At 40.0% G+C, this 22,920-nt stretch overlaps 1 protein-coding gene across 2 annotated transcripts in view; it reads left to right on the forward strand.

The window, feature by feature from the left end:
• The first annotated feature begins 7,323 nt into the window (after positions 1–7,323).
• Positions 7,324–22,920, forward strand: part of HOOK1 (hook microtubule tethering protein 1) — a 30,445-nt gene continuing 14,848 nt past the window's right edge. Inside the window, exons 1-8 of one of the 2 annotated variants that reach the window (XM_083847606.1) lie at positions 7,324–7,482; positions 14,270–14,355; positions 16,180–16,252; positions 16,575–16,625; positions 18,121–18,253; positions 19,192–19,259; positions 20,496–20,558; positions 21,609–21,692. In XM_083847606.1, the coding sequence (XP_083703732.1) occupies positions 7,432–7,482; positions 14,270–14,355; positions 16,180–16,252; positions 16,575–16,625; positions 18,121–18,253; positions 19,192–19,259; positions 20,496–20,558; positions 21,609–21,692 (609 nt within the window). In that variant the 5' untranslated portion in view covers positions 7,324–7,431. The remainder of the gene's footprint in view (positions 7,483–14,269; positions 14,356–16,179; positions 16,253–16,574; positions 16,626–18,120; positions 18,254–19,191; positions 19,260–20,495; positions 20,559–21,608; positions 21,693–22,920) is intronic. The other variant, XM_083847607.1, reaches the window with a different exon arrangement.

The raw sequence follows: 22,920 nt of genomic DNA on the forward strand, positions 1-22,920 counted from the left end.
AGAATCTTAAAAATCTGAATAAAATGTGTTCAAGATTCTTAGGCAGATTGAAGTTGATTTTCAAAGTAAAAAAGAAAAATGACATTGGTATAAAAGTGATAGGAAATTTGAGCTTGTTTTTTACACGCATGCAAACTTGTTGTATTCAATGTGTAAATGATATAGTGAGTATCAACAACTGTGTTTTGGACATTTCCATGGCATTTAATAGCACTTCATAGCTGTGACATTTTCATGTAGTGTTTCTGTTTTTCAACACAGACCTTTCTTCTTCAGCTAGAGAATACTATCTGAATATTCTGTATTCAAATACTTTGTATTTTAGTGATTTTTTTATACCACTGTATAGATGTTAGGGAAAAAAATGATCTTTAATAACTGACCTGTTAATTTTCAACTGAAAAATAATGGAAATGAACCAGTTATTACGATTTCACTCAACTAATCTTGATGATATGCTTTTGAATAATAAGATAATGGTATATAATAGGTGCCACGGCACATACAGTTCTGAAAATTATTTTGTCTTTAGAGAGATGAGAGATATTACCACAATTAGTTCCTGTGTGCAAGACTACACACCAGTAGCCTGGCACACAATCAGTCTAAAGGGATTACTTCTTTTCTGGAAATTATGTTTGTTTTTTCCCCCAATCCTCAAAAAAAAAAAAAAAAAAAAAAGCTCATGAGCTCACTCACAGAACAGTCCTGAACTGTGGTGAAAACTGGAGGTAGCTGATGCACAGTTTTAATTTAAAGCAAGGATATTTTAATGATCAGAATCTACAAACCAAATGGTCTTGTTGGGATGTAAGCTCACCTGCCAAATACTCCTTAGCCAAATGAAGTCACAACATCGCACCGTCTTTTCAATGTACCTGTGGAAACAGGATTTGAAAAAGTGAATGTGGATTTGTTTCTGACAAGTTATATCATATTTCATGTCCTAGGACTGATTATCTTGTTACTAGCTCAAACTGAAATTGCAGCTGAGAAATTTAATATGTATGAGCTCGCATAGCCAGGAGCTGCTACCATGACAGTGCAAACAGTTCCGTGATGTCAATTCACGTCAGCTAGCTAATACCAGAATTGCCAAAGCCCATTTTCACGTGTGACCTTGTCCACTGAAAAAAAAGATAAGAGTACCAAAATAGAAGTGCAGATATCTGTGAGAATGTAAACAAAAAGCCTAAAATAGAAAAGGACAGATAGGAGATTGACAAATGTTAAGAAAACAACTGAGGCAGGCAGAGAGCGTGTTAGGAAGAAAGGCTGCAGTGAGACAGTGAGGTCTCGCGGAGAAGAAGTGATGTCACAGAGGTGTAAATACTTTATCCCCAAAAGTCGCTGTTCATAAGAATTCCTGATTCTGAGATATTTTCCTGAGATCATTGAGGTAGATTGTGTAGATCAGTTCTTAAAGATGTTAACCAATTTTTCCTGCTGTATGAAGCCAAAAGGTACAATTACAAAGCTCTGGTCACTTTCTTTTTTATAAATCTAGTTAGTTAGTTTTCCAACCCCAACCTACTTTGTTTCCAGTATAGTTTTTAATGAAATTTATTGGGATATTGGGACTTCTGCTTCTGTGGCATTATTTCCATATATCCTCTAGCCCCCTTGAATGGGAATTATGGAATACTAAGGCAGAGATAATCTGTCATTCATTGCACTCATCTTTTCTATTTCTTTAAGGAGCGATCAGGTAAAATAGTTCTAGTATAGTCTGTCTTGCTTTCTTAACCGTGCAAAGTGAATTTCCTTTCCCCAGGAGAATTTAGAGACAGTGCACAGGCCAGACACACTAACATACACAGTTTGAAAAGAACCCACATTTCTGCAGAGCCCAGGACTGAAGAATACTGAGTAAGCAACTTCACAACTGCTTCTAATCAAGTCCAAGCAGCCTCTCTGTATATTCAGCTCCTTTTCCCTTCTCTTCATCTAATAAAAGACCAAAAACTGTATAGGAGTACCCTACCAGGTTCTGTTTATGTGCACGAGGTTAACAATAGATTCCTACTTTGCAAATCTGCCCTCCTGGCAGCCAGGGCACGCTGCTGGCTCCCGCTGGAGCTGCTCTCCAGCCGCTTGTCTCCCAGTCTGCACCTGTGTGCGGCACCGATCTGTCCCAGGTACAGAACCTAGCATCTGCCCTCATTGAATTTTGTGCTATTAACAATTTTCCAGTACTCCAAGGTATCAAGATCGCTCTGCAAGGCCTCTCATCCCTCCGGAGTTAACAGCACCTCCCAGTTTAGTATCAGCAGCAAACTTTAAATAATATTTCTAAAAGTACTTGCTTTCTTTTCTGAAACTACTATAGTAAACTAAACCTACTAGAATAATAACACAATAATTGTGATGTTATTGTTGTTTAATATGTGTAGATGCATTTGTACTCTGTGTACAAATTCACTGTATTGTATGGGCTAAGGTAACTATACCAGCAATTTTGTAATCAAGGACCCCAGAAATTACTCCAGTCAAAACTAATTCATTGTAAGACAGGCTAAAAATGCCAGCCTAAGCTGTCATAGTTTTAATGAGATGACTTACAGTTTCTTACCGCCATGAAGTCTGTGGGGATCAAAGAAAATACTCATTGAGTTAAGATGTGCTAAGAAAAGTGTGAAGAGGAGCGTAAATGGCTCAGGAGTTCCAGGAATCCCACTGGCTTAAACAGTCTTTTATTAAAAGTAAGTGTTCTCATAGCTGAATGACTTCCAAGAAGGGCCTCAAGTGATGATAGTATTTCCATCAGATATGAAAATATTTGAAAGATGCTTATTCCATGTGGAGATATTTCCACCTTTCAGAAAAGCCCAAATACAAACTCTCTTGATGAATATACTCTCATAAAAGCATTAATTTTCAGAATTGTAAAATATCCAGAATTCCTACTTTTTTTTTGATAATGAATGCATTTATAATGCTTTTCATCTCCTGTAACAGACAAAATATTTCAGAGTATTTTACAGAATAAATACTTCAGTTACATACTGAAAAAATTTACATTCATAATCATGACGTTGCTCCCATTTCCCTCAGGGCATAATTGACCTGTAAGGTATCGCAGAGCATCTTCAAAGTGGGATCTTACTGGGATCTCCTTTGAACACAAGATACATTGGCACGTAGTGTAGCCGGTCATGTTGGCTAACTGTGCAATATTGACATAACCAAAATGCCATCTGTCTTCTTAATATTCTCTTACGTAAAACACCAATAACAGTACCTCCTGCCCTTAGCAAAAGTGCATAGACCTGAAAGTGGACTAGGCAGCTACCCCAGTAGTACTCCAGTCATCAGGACTGTCTTTTTTTACCATTTCTGTTTTGTTTTTCCTTTTTTTTAATCTCCTCAAGATGTTTCTCTCAGAAATAAGAGGTAAGCCAGATAGTGGTAAGGTAACCTCAACCACTCTCTGCTCTGGGAGTTGCTGCTCTTGTAAAATGCAGTTCCTGGTGAGATAGAAAGCAATAATGAAGTTAGCTGTTCCCTCAACTCTTACGCCAGTGCCCCAGAAGGAGTACGCAGTGGATTGGTATGACTAATCCAGTTGGCACAGATCTCTGGTTACTTTACAACAAGCCATGGGGGTAAAGCAGTGATCACAAGACTGTAATCGCTGAGTGCCAGTGACCTGCAGATTTGGAAGCCTGTTCTGCTTCTGGTGCATTCAGGAGACACGTACCTGTGTGAGACCAGTAAAGTATCGATGAAATTTTCAGTCAGTCAAATAACAGGAGTTCACATTAGAACCATGATTTTTCTTCATATTCTGTGATTTTTACATGCTCAGTTATGATGAATAATCCTTATTTGATTATAACAACTTCTAAGTTGTTATAATCCACATTTTGGGAATAAACAGATAGCCAATGCCTTTTTAATGAAAATATTAAGAACTTCCAATATAGATCGAACTTGATTCAAAAGGCAGTGGAAGTATATATACAAGAAAGATGTAATTATGATGGGACATGAAGGATTGTGTGGTCGAAGAAATACAGCAGGCATTAGGAATCTTACAGCATTTTGTATTCTGTAATAATTAACTGCATAAATCTTGGCAATTGGTTAGTTTCTATTTTTTTTCATCTGAAAATTTCAAATATGCGTTGGTCCCATAGAATATCAAGAGGCTTACTTGATGCTTCTGAAACTTTTCAAAGATGGCAGAGAAGTGTAGACTTCCACAAATTGTACCAGTGAAGCTACTAAATATGACAGAAAAGCTGAGATTCATTTTTCAACTCACGTATTCTGTCAATAAATGTGCAAGTAACATAACTAACCACCAAGTGTCACTGTTTGGTATTTTTCATTCTAATGTATTTGTTTCCAAATGCTTAAAAAATCCCTACTAGTTGCAGTCCTATAAATGAGGATTTTTGAACAAAAACAAGAATATTGTTAAACTACAAGAGACGTGTATTTGCCACAAGAGCTATGGGAAATTCAAGTGTCTGAAAATATGACTTTCTTGAGCAAGATACCAAAATGTACTGTCTGAACTAAATATTCATATTATCGGACATAATGCAAATCCCAATGAAAATCAAAAAGACTTAACAATCTGATTTATTTATTTATTTATTTATTGCCTAGCAATTCAAATGATTGTAGCAAATGCCATTCTTTATTGTAGACATCCCTTACTAAGCAACTGTCAGACACTTTTGTCAAGAAGGATGCATTATCAAGAGGAGTGAATGCATTTTAAATAAGTGAGAAGTAATTTAGCCTGACTTTAAAATGTTGTTAACAGTGGACATTAGGCATCGTGAGACTGAACTGAAGTCCTGGTGTGAGGTGCCAAGCTAGTCTTCCCTGTCTATGGAATGTTAACATACGTCGTAGTCTTTTACCTTGGTTGGCACAAAACCAGAATTTGATGACAGACGTTCAAGTGGGCTGCAGTTCATGGAGAAATTTCCAGCTAGGTTTAAAAACTAAACCCAAATCACCCACATTACTTACGTAACTCCCCTTTGTTACTGCTTCTTCTACTCCGCAGCTGAACTCTAAGCACAGTGCCTGTGTGCCTGATGTGCTCATGTATAGCTGCAGTTGGAAAAATGTAAAATAGCTACACAGATTGGTATTGTAGTTCTCTGTAGAATTTTCTATGTTGTAAGTGTAACATTCCTTGGAAATATCCTCACAGTGTGCCAATAACTGATTTATTTCAGAGAGCACTCAATTATGTGAAGTCAGCCCTCTGAAGAGGATGCAAAAACCAGGAGTGCAAGGGTGAGCCAATCTCTTCTGACATAATCCCAATTACCAAACCGAACGGCCTGCCTTTTCTTTCAGACTAGTGCTTGTGCTACAGATTACAGCCAATCTCCTTGTACTCTACAGTCTGTACCATCTTTCCCGCATAACCATCTCATGTCAGGATGCTTTTGAACTAGAAGCAATCCTGAAATAGGGCTATTAGGCCTTGGCTGGTTCTGATTAAGCTCCACCCTTCCCTTTTGTCAGTACTGTACAGCCCTCTAGAGGAAAAGTATTCTCTGCAGTATTTTTTGCATTTATGGAAGATGACCCCCACTGAAACAGAGCATGTCGTTAGGACCCTGAGTGCACTAATAAGCATTAGTGGCCTCAACGGGTACCTCTCTCCACACCCTCTGCCATGGGCCCAGAAATTCTGTTTAAGCTCAGCCCTGAGCCTTCAGCTCACTCTCAGCTGTGGATTTTGCTGATCTGAACTGTGACCTTTGGAATGAATTCCCAGCTTGACCTCAGAACTGCCTGGTCATGGTGCTGATCATGGGACTGTGTCTGACCCTGACTGGTGAGTTGCCTTCCTGGCTTTACCTTGTATTTGCCTCATTGCCATGAACTTGCCTGATAATCTGCATTTACGGTTGATCATCCCTGAACCTGTCCATTTTACCTGCACTGCTGAGGTACTGTGGGACACGGCCCTGGCTGGTGCATTCCCTGCCCTGCTGGCTCTGTTCCTGGTTAAATCCAGGTTTCCTGGAAAGCTGCTGCCTTCTGCTGTTCCCTGGCACATGTAGCATAAACCCAGGAAAGAGGAAGTGTCTCTAGAAACCGTATAAAGAAAGTGAAGGTGTGGGATGCTGAATCTGTAGAGAAAAAGCATATGAAATCAACAGGAAGACATGGAGAATTACGTGCTTGTGGGAAGTGAGTAGGATACTGCATAAAGATGTGGGTAGGAATGACATGACACTGTTATTTCCCATGAAGGGAAAGGACGTAAAGTACCAGAAGGAAGGAACAGTAACCAAATGAAGAGGTCTAAAAGAAAAATTTTCAAAAAGCTAATAGAAATTATAAAAGAGGACAACTATATAATAAAATAAATGGTCTTAACAGTACAAAACCTAGTACAGAAGTCTGTGGGGCTTTACTCAAAGAACCTGTTACTCATTATTCATTTTTTAATGATAGCCTTTATCATCGCTGGATAGCATTATGAGGGGAAATAGTCATGTAAATGCTGTCTACTTCATTCACTGCAATTTTAATCTTTCACACAAAGTGGAATCAGTAACAGAGGATTAAAACATGTATCTTAAGAAGTAGAACAGCTGAAAAAAGTATGTATGAGACCCTTAACAGCGATTACTCAAGTTGCTTAGTAGTCCCTTCTTACAATATTCACCAAAGTGGTTAATGTCATCCCGGATATTTCAGTAACAACAGGTGCCTGTAAGAATGTTTGTAAAACTGAATCAATAAAAACAGTTCAAATGAATTTGTAATGGAGGCAAAAAGTTACTGAAGTTCTTGTGCTGAAACAGCAGAGGGACAGAGTAATTGTTTTGCTTTAGTGTAAGGTAGTTAGGCTTTCCTCTGGAGCATTTGAAGCAGGCTATTACAAGATCCTGAACCAGATGTTAGAGAAATATTAATGTAGACGGGGAAGGCAGAACTTTTGGAGAAGAGTTGAAAGCCTCTCCTCAGGCTTGTGCTTCAGCACTTTCCACCCTTTGCCTCCCCCCAAAAAAGGAATTTAGTATCTTTATTTATTGATATTTTAGCCTCGTTTAAGAACAGGCCGTTACAGCCACGCTGACGCCCCACACCCCGGGCACAAGCAGCTCTGAGCTACGCCAGCAGCCGAGCCTGCATCACTTCGCCACCCCGGGCCGGCGCCCGCCGCCATCTTGTGGCGGTACCGGCGGCCGCGGGGCGCAGCCCGCGCACCACCACCGCCGGCGGGCAGCGCTGAGGGAGAGGCCGTGCTCCCGCCCCTAGCGAATAACCCCCGGCGATTGGCTCGGAGAGCGCCACCTCCTCCCCGTGATTGGTAGAACCCGCTGCCACTCCGGGCGTTTGAAGGCAGGGGCGGGTGTGGGCGCTGACAGGGCTGCTCCTCCCTCCGCTCGGGGCCTGTCACGTCAGCCGCGCGGCGCTCGGCGGGGGGAGCCGGCCGCCGCCATGGAGGCGAAGCCCGCGGACCTGCGGCTCTGCGACAGCCTCATCCTCTGGGTGAGCGCCGCCTCGGGCCCTCCTGCCGCCGGGGCGTCGAGCGCCGGCCGGTGGTGCGGCCTCGCCGTCGCCCGGCGGGGGGGGAAGGCTCGTGAGGGGGCGTCCGTTGGGAGCGGCGCGAGGGCACCGTTGCTGTGGTGACGGGGGGGGGGCGTGAGGGGCCGGGGCGCTCTGAGGGGTCCTTAGGGGCCGTGAGGGGCCGGGGGGGCTCCATGAGGGGCCGTGAGGGCTCCATGAGGGGCCGTGAGGGGCTGGGGGGGGTCCTGAGGGGTCCTGCTGGCCCGGGGGGGGGCCGCTCTGAGGGGCCCCCGCGGCCAGGGAATGGTGAGTCGGGGTCGAGGCTGTGAAGGCACTGCTGTAATGACAGGGCCCGCACGATGAATTTCCTCCTCCAGCCGGTAAAAGGCCCCTGCAGGACTGCCAGCCTCCGGACGGGCCTGTGGTAGCCTGTAGGCCCAAGCTGTGGTTCTGCGGCAGTGGCTTCAATGGGGAAACCACCCCGTAATTAACAATAGTAATAAATACGTGAAATTAATTCGTCTGACAGGAGCGGAAACCTCAGACCTCGGTTGCAGGTTTTGGTTGGGCAGAGCGCTGCTCGCAGCCAGGTGCAGCATGCTGACGTGGTGTTGCTGCATGTGTGAGAAGCACTGGGTTCAGCTGTCAGGCTCCCTTGCTTTGTCCCTTGTCCTTTCTGAGTTTCTTCTGTGCCTTTCTGTAATTTTAGTCTTGCAGATGCCAATATTTTAGGAGAGAGTGAGCTCTGTTACACAGAACTTGTGTGGCAATTAAGTGGGCAGCTTCTCTAGAAATAACAGGTATTTCTCCCATGTAAAGTATAAACAGAGGAGAGAAGAGAGTGCTTGAGAGGCGTTGTGGAGATCCAGGAATGAAATTGGCGAAAGTGATAGCAGCATCTACCAGAACCGACTTTCCTTTTCTTCTCTGTATATGACAGTACAGCAGTTTTAATGCATTTCAGTCTGTTATAAAACACTGAAAAACAATTTCTGCCTTCATTTCATCCTCCAATTTTCCTTTTGGTACCCTTGTATGCCCCTAGCATTTTGTTGGTTTTTAGAATTTCAGCTATCTTATGCTTACCTCTCTTCAGTTAGGTATCTCTTATCTTTTAATCTATTTATTCTTTCTCTTTTTGGACAGTTTAACTTTATTTTCCTCATGATAATCAGTTAAAAATAACTCTATCATGATTCTGTTGCAAAATAAACCAGCGGAAGAACTTGTGCAAATAACAGTCCTGAACTCTATCTCAAAATCCTTTCAGCAGTGCTCAGCTGATTTATTTTTAGAATTTCTCCTTTAAAATGTATTACGTTTAATTGTCATTTTAGTATAGTCACAGTACTTACCTCTAACTACATAATGGTTCCTAAAGAGAATTCTAAAATAACTTTGTCAAGCCTTAAACAGAAAGGGCATTGTACAGAGTTGTTAGTGTAAATCAACATCCAACTCCCGTGCGTTCCCGTTCTGTACGCAACACCCGGCAGATGCTTTGCTAGGTGTGTGGCTTTAGATCTAACACCTTCTTTCTCCGACCTACTTTACAACTTAGTAGAAGCCAAGCATTAATAAAGATACATTTCAAAAGTCCTTTCAAATTGATCTTCATAGTAGATTGAATCTTGGGGAAAAAAAATCGATCTTCTGAAGTTGGGTATTTAGGGAGAGAGGAATGAAGTGCCGTGTGTCTGAAGAGAAGACGGTTCTGTAAATCTCTATAGTTGTAAAGGTTTTTCAGCTTGTTTCTTCTTTAATACAACCAAGATAACCAAGATCTGTTCCCCTTGCTTGTGACTTTCTGTGTTCTGCTGCCATATCCTGATTTTTCTTTAACATTAGTAATTTCATACTAGAAAACATGCATTGCCCAGAGATGAAAGAGAAAGTACAAATAAAAATGTTATCTATTGGTTCTGTAACAAAAATGTGATTGGATTTAATTTTTGTGAACATTACAGAAAAATGGAATGGAGTTAGATTAAACTATATAGGGAATGTGTATGAGTTTCTAAGAAAAACTGACTCAATATCTGTTGAGATTGAGATTGAACTCCCAAGCCTGTTGCAGAAACAATTTTCTAAGTCAGAAAGACAACCTGGTTGTTAGATGTGAAGTAAACCTGAATGTTTTCCATCCCTGGGTAGGAGACGCATGGAAGAGTTGCATCAGTGGGGCTGGTGATGCAGTACTGTGCAGCAGAGTAAGAGTTTCTTGAATGTCTTCTGGCACTGCACCTCTCCAAGTCTTCTGTCTCTGCCCCCGAACTAGAGGAGGATCCTTACACGTGGGTCGGTTCTGCAAACATCCTCTGTAGGGGTATGGCCAGCCAATTGCAATGCCTTAAAGCGTTGGTGAGGCGTGTGCTCACCTTATATATGCTGCAGTGTTACACCGTGTGGGTGTTTGGGTATGTATCACACATCCGTAATCACTATTCGTTTAATGAAGGGGGGATGGTACTGGATGGGAAAACACATACCTGGGCACTGCAAGTACAAGTTACCGGATGGCCTCTTTCCCCCGTAGCTCAGTTTGCAGGAACGCTGCTCTACTAAAATCAGGGCCAGGATACGTGAAGTGCAGGGCATAAGAGGTACAGGTGGCAAATGTGAGAAATGTGACGTTGAGTCTATTTGTATCCAAAGCTTAATAAAAATGATGTCGTGGCAAAGGCTTGATCTTGCTTGCACGGAAGCAACTGACAAAACCGCTTCTTTCGATCACTGGTATGGAAACTGACTTAACTGGTTTGTTTACAGGAAAATTCTGTTTCTGTGTGGTTAGAATCTTCTGAAAGTGTGTTTTAGAAATCTCATTGAGCAAGCATAACCCAAAGCTTCACATACACAAATTAGAAGCTGCATGAGAAAATAGTTTTTAAAGTGTCTTGGAAAGGAAGGAGTTTGAAAGTCTGGTGGGACTAGTTCATCCTTTCGAGGTCCAGGAACAGGGTTACAGGTTTGGTGTGTTTGTTGGAGACATTTTTGAGGCTTTTATTTTTCCCTTCTTGTAGAATGTGTCAAGGTGCTCATCTGTCCTAATGTGACTGAATGCTATGTGAGAGCCAGCTGACAGCAGCACGTAGTGTGTTACATGGATGGTAACGTTCTGAGCCGGAAGATTTTTCCACGGCAGTTGTGCTCTTACTCCAGTGCCAAATGGCACCAGCAGCATTTGTAATGTTAATGTTCCTGTGGCGGAGTTGGTCCATTACAGTTCTGGGGTTAAGAGTGGGAACGTTTACTGTTACTTTAAAATTTTTGTAGCATGGGTGTGAAACCGCAGCCCTGGATCTCCTGGGTGAGGCTTAGGGCATACATTTTCAAGTGTTGGGTGGGCTTCTTGATTTCTGCCGGATGCTGTGAATACATTTGTGCTTGATGTACAGCTGTTCAGCAGTAGAACCTTCAGCAGACCCAGAGAAAAGGCATGGAGTGTTGCATGATAGAAAATAAAGTTTTCAAATGCATAGTTTGAATCTAGTAGCTGTATGTGTGTGAGAAAAACATCTGCCCCTGTTGTAGTAGCAAGCGGCAGGGAGTGATTAAGCTAGATTCATGAAATGGACTTCAGCATGTCCTTAAGGCCGTATTTTTAGAAAAACTAATTAAATGTGAGCAAAATAGCTCTGCTGCAATCCGGAAGTCTATGGTTGCCTCTGCCAACCTCCTCCCCATGCCCCAACTTTTGTTGTTGGTTTATAAATACAGTAAGAAACTGCTCTGAGGAAGTGGCTGGCCTGGCACAGGATTTGGAGAACCCACGATTAATATCTCTACTCTCATATCATTTCTGGGCACTTAAGTAACTTTCAAATACGTGGAGAAACGAAGACTCCTGGTCCTGCTTTTTGCTTAATTTTAATTAGCTCTTTCTATTCCCGGAGGTACCGGTGTGCGCGGCGTTGTGCGTCACAAAGTTTTTTAAGGCTTTGTTTGCTTCGACCAGCTTGGATGACCTTGATCAGGGAAGTGAAATGGGAAAACCTGTTACCCTACTTAGCAATTTCTTCAGTTTACAAGGGTGCTTATCCAAATGGCAGCGCTGCAGTGTTGTGCCATAAAGCTCTGACTTCTGGCATGCTCGGTCTTGACTTCTGTGAGCTGCTGTGCCTGCTCTCGAGCTGGCATTAAGGCTGCTATAGTATTAGAAACCAGTGCTGTCAGTCACCGCTGCTTCACTTTGTGTTCTCCTACTTAATCCTTTATGTAACCTACAAGGGATTACCGACTTGTCGCTTGCCATAATAGGGGATTTTAAAAAGACTTTTTAAATTGAAAAACAAGTGTAAAAAAAACCTGTCTGCGTATATTTCTCTTCAGGGCTCAGTTAGGCAGTTTCTGAAGCAAGCAAATCAATATTCAGAGTCTCTGGTCGCTCTTATAAACACAGCGTGGGAAATAGCAGCTTCAGATTCTCACAACTGGAAACAATACTTCTCTGCCACTCTTGTACAAGTAGTGCCATTTCCCAAATGCACTTGACTAAGTCATTTACCGTTGGCTTTTGAAGAAGCTGAAGTGTCACAGGATGCTTGGGGAAGCTCTCTTGGGATGGACAGGTGGCTTAGGGCATCGTGAGTGTAGTAAGTACCAGAAGTCAGTTTTCACAGTGGGCAGAGATTATGAAGGTCTTTTCTTGCTCCCATTGTATCCAACAGAAACCTTTTAACAGTATTAACAGCAAACTTTCTCCTTTTTATCCATTGTGCTAAATGAAGCTGAACTTAAAATAAAGCTTATCAGGAATTATTTTCCTGAGTAACCAAGTGATGAACTGATGTGTGTGGAAACAGCTCTCTCATCTCATCGTGGGTAGTGAGCTCTGAGCCGATTGTTGTTTGGGAATGAAAAACTGCAGTCATTAGTAGATAATTCTGTCAAATGTTAGATACAAGCTTGGGGGTAGTTTAAAGAAAATACTTCCTGTGTGTTGGGTACTGTATAATGTTGAGGTAATCCCATCCTATAGACCTTAAATGCAGAAAAGACAAAACTGAGAGGAAGGTGACCATCCTCCTGGGAAGTATGAGAGAGCTCCCGTATGAGGAATGGCTAACCGGCTGAGGACTGGTGAGTCACTGAATGACACAGGAGGATGAGGTGGCTGTGGCAGAGCTCAGTACAGACTTGAGCTTCTGGAGAATGCAACCAGGGAAGACCTTGTTCGCTGTTTCTTCCTGCATGAGAAGCAGGGGGTGTGAAGTGAAGCCAGCAGATGAGCAGCTCTAACGAGAAAGGGTGTCCTGCAGAGGCTGGGAGTGCTGAGATGGGGCTACGAGAAGTGTTTCCACCAAACTCGTGGAAGAAAACAACACTGAGGGTTGTTAAAGGCAAATATTCTGTCTGTGCTCCAGGGGTTCTCCAAGACACAAATTCCTGGAGCCTGATGAAGTATTTGGCAGTTTGGGGTTGCTTTATACAGTCAGTGGAGTGACCTGAGAACTTGGGTACCTCAGTGCCTTAAGGCTTGAAACTATTAGAGTTGCATGCAGAACTTGGTAGACCGATGAAAGAGCTGCCTGCGGCTGTGTACCACACTTGTGTTACAGCCCGTGCATCACTGGATGATGGGATTCTTGGTTACTGGGTACAGAGCTGTCTGGTGGGCGAATGGTTCTTGCAGTGCTCTGTAACAATGTAGAAATGATGAAGGTGTTCTTCCCTGCAGTTACTTTTGGAGAACGTAGTTGCAAAAAACTCAAGCTGATAAATCTGAATCTTTAGGATGGGAACTGAACCTAGTTTGTGTAGTCCTAGCACAGAGGGACTTCAACTATACTTGTGCCTAGAATCACTGGGCAGAATGCAAAGTTTGCTTATAATAATTTGTATAGAATAGATCAGTAAACTTCCAATAAATGACTTTCATCTGTAATCTGGTTTTATAATAGAGCTGAAAAGTGAAAACTGGGGCTTTGTTGCTTAATCTTCAGGCAGAAATAGGTAGATGGAGTAAACTTGCATCCAGCAGTGTGTTCAAACACTAGGTAGTGTGATGCTTGTAAAATACCAGAAAAAATATATATGAATACCTGGGAAAAATGTATAGTGGATGTTACAATAGAAATTTCTTGGATATACAGCAATATTTTGGAGTTGCCTATTTTAATAGGAACATCTTCAGAGCAATGTTGGAATTCCTGTGTTGACAGCTTGCACCACTTCAAATGCTTCAGTCTTTCTCAGCTGTCTTCATATCCTTAAAGTGTACAGTAGCTCTTGGATAACTGCATTAACTTTCCAGTGGTTTTACATAATTTTCTCCTTTCATTCTTAATCCCCAGATAATCTCTGGGCACTCCATTGGTGTTGTGACTTCTGTTACTAAATGCACATAGTAAAGGACTATATATTTATATATATATATATTTCTCATCAGCCTTCATTCCCTCTTCCAATGCCACTTTTTGTTTAGGTAGTATGCGTCCAGAATTAAGTGTTGCAACGTAATCTGAGGAATGGTTAACTATGAACTTAGTTTCCCAAATTAGTGTTCCATAATCTGATTTCTAATAAAAAGACTAGTGTTGAAAAACAAAGCATGGTAACACTAACTTTTTAAACGACTGCTTATAATCAGCAGTAACAGATACTGAGACAGTTGGGTTAGTTTAAAAGCTGCGTAGCTCAAAAAGGATTTCAGGCTGCCTGAAGTAGAAAGATGTATTTTTAAATGCTTGCGTCTTAAAGAGGAAAATGGTAACTAATTTGCTGTCCTTCTGTCTGACTAAAAAACACAATGTTTTTCCCTCTTTAGTTGCAGACGTTCAATACTGCGGCACCTTGCAGAGATGTTCAAGACTTGACTAATGGGGTTGCCATGGCACAGGTACTTCATCAAATGTAAGTTGATACTTAAGTTCCAGGAAGAGGTATTTAGTTTCTTGAGGCTTTTGTATTTAACATGCATGGTCATGTTAAATGAAACATTTCCCACCCAAATGTTTATGTTATAGTTACAAATTTAGAGTAGATGGTTTACAGCAAAAAATAAACTGACTTTATATTGTTATTTGGGAGAAGATATACTAGTTAAATAATAATGTGATAGAATGGAGAAGAAGTTGAGCAGATATTCTAATACTGCAGTATTAAATTAACACTTAAGAGTAATTAGGCAAAAAATACAATCTTTTTTATCGACGGTATACCTAAGATACGGGTATCCATGGAAATCTGTGCCTCTGTGGAATGAGGAACTAAAAGTTCAAAAGGCATGTCTCTGTGCTGTCTTTGTCTTGGGATTGCTCAATTGTTGTAGACTTATGTTCTAAGTTTTAAATGCTAACTTATTTGTGTGGAAAAAAAACAGGAAACCTCAGCAACACTGGTCCACTACTATTAAAAGTAGTTGCAGTGGACCGAACAAAAGCAAAATAATTCCAGTTTTATTGCTGTGATGACAAATGGTACTGGGTTGGGTGACACATTCATTCTGAAATTTGCAGTTTCCTCAGAGAGGATTGCAACACCATTCTTTTATTGAAACAAGTCATCGCTGCAACATTTGTTGGTGGTGATTCCCATAATAAAAGAGAAGCCTGAACTACCACTTCCTTGCTCAAAATATGTTTTCGACTAAGGAATTACTTTTAAAAATTATTTTTTAAACTTTAAAAAATTAAACTTTTTTTCAGGTTGACAGTTCTTTTTTTTAAAGTGTGTTGCATAAAGACAGCCCACTCTGGAGCCTGCAAATATTGGTTGAGGATTGCCTAGTGAAGATTCGCCGAGGTTGCTTCTCAGCATCCCTGTACTGTGTCGGTTAACTAGCTCTTCTTGTCACAGTTGTTCACCAGGGCTTAGCTTAGCACGCCCCTGTGGGATGCCACTATTTCTGAAGTAGTGTGTCAGTCAAAGTGCCACGTCAGTATGCTAGCATAGGAAACAATCAGCAGTGCTACAAGCGAAGGTCTGTAGCAGCGGTGTAGTCTAGCGGCTAGAACTCTGGCTTAGCATGTATTTGTGGTACTAGGTTGACACAGGCCTTGGGCAAATTTCTTTACGAGCAAGTGGTTGATATGCAAGTGGGGATAATAACTGCCTCTTATTAGGTGGTCTGAGACGGGATAAACAGTGTGGTGTGAAAGTTGAGATACGGTTAGGTACGCTGTGGTTGTACATCTTGGCAGTTCAGTGTATATAAAGTCCCCCCTGCCAGCAACTCACTTGTGCCGGTGAAGTGAATATATTCCTACCCAAGGGAGCCAAAGAGATACAAAAAATACGAAATGCAAGTAGATAAAATTATTTTTTTTCTTGCAAAGTGACTTTGACTAATTGTAGTGAAGGTAGAAAAAATCTAAATGTGTAAGAGTAGGTAGCAAACTTAATGACAGCACTTTTCAAATGATAATGTTTCTGTACAGCACTGCGATCACTTTTTAAGATAATAACTGAGCATAACAAAGGCCTTTACACACTTGTGTTTCCAGGTTTAGCTAGCTTGAACATGTACAGAAATTCTTCCTGCCCTGGAAGATAGTATCATAATTCAGGCAGTAGGATGGAAATTCCCTGTGACATAAGTATAATTTGCAATTTGCAAGAGTTCATGCCTCATTAGACACCCTAGTTAAACTTTCTGATGATTTAATGCTAAGAATCTGGTACCCTATTTAATTAAATGTGTGCTTATTGATGTTTCATCATTGAATTTCATTTCAGAGATGTTGCTTGGTTTGATGCATCTTGGCTAAATCGCATTAAAGAGGATGTTGGTGACAACTGGAGAATAAAGGTATTCGATGCTGAAGTAATGAAAGTTTTGTGGGGTTGGATATGGTGTCTTCCCTGAGTGTATCTAGCAGTCCAAAAACTACTGATCAGAATTAAGTGCAGACTTTTTGAGGTTGTTTTAAATGTACTTGAACTGTCTATGAATAGTTTGATTGCATGCTAGTAGTGTTGCATGGGGATTTTCTGTTGTAGTGTTTCTTTTCCCCTGTCATTACGTGGTCCGCTCATAAAGCTGCTGTGTAAACATTTGATTGTAAATTACTTAATTACAGTGAAATTAATAGTCTTAATAAAAACCTGTAACCTTATCTTTCATCTATTAGTCCAGTAATCTGAAGAAGATACTGCAAGGAATTATGGACTACTATCATGAGGTATGGAAAAAGCAGCAATTTTGTGATTGTTCTAAAGAACAGATGTTTTCCTCTTCAACCTGGTTTTTGGGGTGTTTTTTATTCCCCTTGGCTAACTAATCTATTTTAAGGGCTTTTTGGATAGAAGGTATGTGATAATTATCCAGTTAAATGGGAGGTCTGAATGAACATAAAATTAGTCTGATACAAATGAAAGTGATATGTTTGTGTGTATCATATGTACACATGCTTGAGCAGTTTACTTTAGATAAGACTTGGAGTATAATCTGGAAACCATGTCTCCATCGATGCCCAGGCGCATGTCAGAAGTGCTGAACTACAGAATCCTACAGACCTTTGGGTGTATATTCATATTTGCTCTTGTCTGGTGAAGTTCAAATCCTTTTCTACACAACAGAACCTTTAGTGATCCTGGTCTGGTTTTTTCTGATATTCACCTGGAAGCTGGTAGATAAATAATGAATCCCCTGGATACGGGAACGGTTGCCGTTTGTTCTTGCTTATGCAGGACAGTATGGTAGCCATAAAAGGGTGCTGTGTTCTGACTAAAATAAACAAATGCAAAAAAAAAAAAAAAAAGCCCGACACCAAGCCACTAACAGAAAACATTTAATTTTGTGTGGAGAGTGACTGCAGTTATGCAATGGGTATGGTGTAGAAAAGCTAGCCAGATCGTCTTCCTGCTTCCTGGTCTCACCTGGCCTTAGTTGTGATACCAAGCGCTGAGCCATTCGTATTGCCAGGTCTGAGGCGCTCTGGAAAGTCCAGCAGTCAAATTTATTTAGGCTTGTGAGAAGGTTTTTGAAGAATTAGGGAGAAACTGAATTTGGGAACATTTTTAATTTCTTGTTTATCTTGCTGGTAGAAAAAAAAATCTCTAATATTTGAGGGCTATCATAGGAATTTTTAACTTACTGCTGTCACTATTTTCTTGTGCAAGGGGTCATTAAAAACAGCTCAGTTAATACATTTTCAAAACTTGTGTTCTTGCTAGAGCAATTTCAGTTAACTCTTATCAAAGTGCATAATTTTGTGGCAATAAATAATTGCTGAGTGGATTGAGTATATGTTTAATGCCATCCACTTCAGATTCAATTTAGACCTATTCAGAGGCAAATAGATGCAGAGTTTGGTAAAGGTTATTGGCTAGCACTGCACTGAGTACCCCTTTCCCCAACACACACAGATTTAGGAGAGGAAGTTTAGAACTGTCTTATCTGGCCCCCAAAAGAGATGTTTTGTGACATCTCAGTTTCATGTATGAAGCCCTGTAACAAACAAGAACATTTGTTTAGGTCTTTATGGATTTCTTGATCTAATACTATATACTCTTTTTGTATCTCCGCATTTAATCTTTAGAATCTATCCCTTCCATAAGTTTTTTCATAACAAATCTCTTAACGGCCTCTTCATTCTTCAGATTTCCTACACGGTAACACATTTTCATGTTGTTTGAAAGCAAAAGTCCGCTTACTCTTTTCATTTTTTTTTTCAGTTTTTGGGTCAACAGATTTCAGAAGAACTTATCCCTGACTTAAATAAGATATCTGAGAATTCAGATCCCACTGAACTGGGAAGACTTATGCAGCTTATTCTAGGCTGTGCAGTCAACTGTGAAAGGAAACAAGGTATGGGCTACCTTGATCTGATGAACAAACAGCAGACTGTTTCAGGGTATAGTGATTCATAAAGTGGAAGAGACATAGAACTATTGTCTTTATTATGTATCAAAAAGTCTCAATTGTTAATATGTTGCATTTGCATACTTAACCTGAAACTGGCTTTCACTTCATTTTCCCATATTTTTTCTGCTTTCGTGTATAAAACTCAAATTTTGTTCAAGGTGGGGTGAAAATAGTCTGAAATGTATGTGTGTGAGGGGTTATTCCTACTTGGTGAAACAAGTACCAAGACCTAAAACTTATCATTCAAATGCCAATTAAGCAAATCAAATTAAAAACTGATATTAGAAACTGCCTTTTGTCTATCTGTAGAGATAACAAAACTTAGATTCTCAAATCTGAATTTTGTTGAGTTTCCTCTCACAGGAGCTAATGCTTAATGCTCTGATGGCTAAGAAATCCTTGGCATGCTTTTGTTGGTAGAACAGTTGCAATTCCTAGGTAGTCTGGAATAATTTCATCAAAGAATGCTTAGGAAGTATGCTAAGTCGGGTTGCATTGGAAATGAAGATACTAGAAACAACTATCTTTCATTATATGTCATTAACTCAACTGCAAGGGTTTTCACCCTTTGCAAAAATTTATGTTTATACATGTGTATGGATTTGTTATTAGAAAAAGAACCGTGGAAGAAAGACAGATATTTTAAAATCTGCTTTCTCTATTGTACATAGTATAAATTTGTTCATTTAAGAATTTATAATTTATCTACTACATTATTGGATAATAATGATGTTGATTAATAACAGCACTGTAAGAACAGTATCTGTTATGAAGCAGCATTTTAGGGAATAACTTCTGGATCTTTATAAAAAAAAAAAGCTGTCATGTTACTCAAGCCATTAAGATGTCTGTATTGTGAGTCACTACAATTTTTTTCGTAGAACACATACAGAATATCATGACCCTTGAAGAGTCTGTTCAGCATGTTGTCATGACAGCCATTCAAGAGGTAAGTAATAATTCCTAGCCTAATGTTGTCAGCTGAGAAGTTTGTATATCCATTTGTTGATTTTTGAGAATTGTTTAATCCAAAGAAACGTCTGTGAATAGCCTAAGTACTTGCCTAAGTTATCTGGGAGGATTAGAACCAAGAGACCTCAGACGCCAGCTAAAGGGTTTTGATTTTAGTTTCCTATGCCCAAATGTTCAACTTGTGGAGATGATAAATGCTTAATATTTCCTGTTTCACGCAAGAAGTCTATCTCATGCCGGCTGCTGTTTATACTGGAGTCAGGTTCTCAAATTTCTGTCCCAGTGCTATGGTCTCGGACCCAAGGCTATGCTGATGGCAACGGCTTGTGAGGCTGTGTAGTTCTGATAGGTCATTCCAGCACCTGATTTACGAACTCCCAGCAGAATTCCATCGGTTTTTGTCATGGTGCCCTCCCCCTGCCATTTTCCTGTGTTCTTAGTTGGATCGTTGCAGTGATCCAGCTTACAGCATATCTCTATAGTCACATCTGGGAGCTTCAGGGCTGTGAAGCTCAGGAGAGTGTGCAAGGAGGCAAGAACTGATGCTTGAAGAAAATGTAACATGTAATTGCACCTCCCTCCAGATAGCAGTGGAGTTGGTAGGAGGCTTTAAAACGTAGAGATTTAAATCAGCTATGTAGGTTTTAAAGCTGTTAATGTCCTATTGGTAGAAATAATTGTTTGTTATTTTATGACTAATCAAACCTTCTGAAGAAGGTCTAGGAATAACGCTGTAATTCCTGAGTAAGAAGTAAAGCACTTTACCTGCTGACAAACAATGTATATCTTTGTTCTGGGGATCAGTGAGAGCTGTGTTAATGTTCCCATTTGTGCTTAATGACAATTAGCTTAAGTGACACAAAGAAGCATGATAACTACTAAATTCATTGAGTGAAATCCTGTCCTCTGGTCTGCTCCCTTTTAACTTGACTGGGGGCTAGCAATTAGTTCAGCAGGGGATATATTCATCCATTAACACGTTCCTGTTCACACTTGGTTAATTTTTTAATCAAGGGGGAAAAAATCTGCCCTGTTATTCTAGATTTTCTTCAAAGCTTTTACAAACAATGAGTTTTTTATTATTAGTAATCTGTTTCGATGTATTGAGGGAATCAACGTGATGGAAAATACAGCTGATATTCAGTAGACAGTGAATTTGCAGAATATTAACCTCTAATTTAACCTTTTTTTTTACTGCGGCCTTTTTCTGTAGCTCATGAGCAAGGAAGTAATGGGTCCGTCTGCAAGTGATACATCAAGTGAAATGGAACAGCAGGTAACTGCATAATATTTGTAGCTGTTACGGCTTAAGATTGAACACTAGTTGGTATCTTTCCATCCCCCAAATGAAGAGGTCTGCTCTTCATCTCCAGTTTTAAAACCAACCAACCAAAAACAACAACAACAAAAAAACACTCAACAATCTCAGCTTTGTCTCCTCTCTGCACAAACTGCTTGGTGTGTGTTCCAATCGGTGTTGACAGGATTAAACCATAGTGGTTCACAAAGGGCAGAACAACATGCTGGTGTAGGCTGAGATTATACAATAAGGTATCAGTTTCAGTGCTAATTCTAAGAAGTGGGTAAAAAGGTTTGTTCTAATACAGCTTCTCTACAACATATGAAGTGAAAGCTAGGTAATCTTCCTTGATGGGGTAGAACCTGCCAATGTGAACCTACATAGCCAGAAGAGCCAAGTGGACATCAAGACTCAGCTGTACCAGGCTAAATCCTTCGCTATTTTTAAGAGGTCATGAAAACTTTTATTGATGTGAACAATACAAGTTGCTGCACGTATAATGAAGTTGTTTGTAAAAGTGCTCATAAAGGAACATCTGAATTTCTCCTCTGAAATGAGGAGCGTTTGATTGACCAGTAAGCCTGAATTTGGAAAGATCTTGCTGTCTTGACAGTGAATTTAATTTTGAGAGGAAGGAAGCCAGGGAACCGGGTTTTAGACTTCATCCATGTACATGAGTCTTACAGCTTCTGTTACTGAGCATATGCGAACCAATGAGCAGGAGGCATTTAACAGGCAGGGACTTGGAAATTGTGACAATACAGTTCTTTCTGGGTGTGTTTTTTGTTTTGCTGCTAGCATAAGTTGTTGTATTGAATCTGAATGTTACTCTGAGTTTCAATAATTCACTTATTACGAGTGGTACAAATTTAAAATGTGGCTGAAACGAACAGAGATCCTGATCCAACAGTATGTGGGGGTTTCTAAGTCTATGTGCATGCCTAACATCCTTCTTTAAACAATTTATATAAGCAATTGAGACACTGTGGAAGCCAGAATTAATTCACTGTCTTTGTTCTTTAAAAGCTTAAAAAAGCTTTGGAGGATCTTCAAGAAGCACTAGCAGAAAAAGAGGAGTTGGCACAAAGATGTCAAGAGCTAGATTTGCAGGTAAGAAACAGCAAGCAGCTTATTTAATATGTAGTGTTGGTGATTAAAGATTTAGAAAGTTGTCTCTTTATGGGAAGAGGAGCCATTCTCTTCTCCAGAATACAATTACTGGAAATAGCGTCCTGATGGAAGTGTAAGCTGAGGTCCTTTGTCAACTCTTAATGCAAAGGTTGCTTCGTCTTCTATCTTTGTTTACTCTTAGTAGCAAATAGCCATCAAAACAAACCTACCATGGATTTAACAATTGCCAATTCCATTTTTAGTCGCTGCTGCCTTTAGTCCTTTAAACTGTATCTAAAAAAAAGCAGTTCATATAATAATCAGTCATTAGATTTAATCATAGGAAAATTATGCTGTTTCCAACAGTTGTTGATGAAAGATTCAAATTTATCTAAAAATTTACAAGCTCTTTCTTGTATGCAATTTTAACACGGAGCATATTTGGCAAAATAGGATCAATTAGTTTGCATTATTTCTTGCTTAGCCACACTGATAATAGGTTTACTTTTGCTTTTAATGGATACAGGAGTTAATCCAGTCTCTTTAGAGGAAAGAGAGAGGACTTCATAACAATAAGCAGGAACTTGCATTTCAGATGACTTGTTTTTTAAAAATAAAATAATTAAATAAAATAATAATAAAAAAACAAAACAAAAACCAACACATTTGTTAGCCCTAAGTTTGACTTCTATGTTATGACCCTATACTCTGAGAATAAAAGGAGGTTAATGTGGTAAGGCAGTTCATTCAGATTTGATTCTGTACGAAGTGAACATTTGCATGGCATCTTCTGATAGGAGCCAGAGTGCTACACCGGCTGTACGAACCTATGTAAAATAAATAAATCCAGAGGCCGGTTTTAAATTTCTTGCAGATAGTGATAGTAATAACTGAAATAGTAGAATATGTATAGAAAAGGAGCTCTGCTTGCTAATTGCAGATGCAAAGGAAGATCTTTTTAGAATTAAATTAGTATTTTACTTCTATTTTTCTTGAAATAGTACATGTCCCTGGTGAAAGCAAAGGTGTAAAAGTATTTGTGAAGAGAACCCTGCAGAAGAAAACCCATTCTTTTAAATGTGCAAGGATTGCTTTGACACTTGAGCTTGCAGATTACAGTTGTTAAACTTTTCAAGGTGTTGTGTTCACTATTCAAATGTTCTCACTTCTAGAAGTTTTGGTACTAATTTACCTGTGCTTTCTGCTTCCATTAGGAGACTTAGTATGT

Source organism: Anser anser (genome assembly GCF_964211835.1).
Source record: "Anser anser genome assembly, chromosome: 8".
NCBI lineage: Eukaryota > Metazoa > Chordata > Aves > Anseriformes > Anatidae > Anser > Anser anser.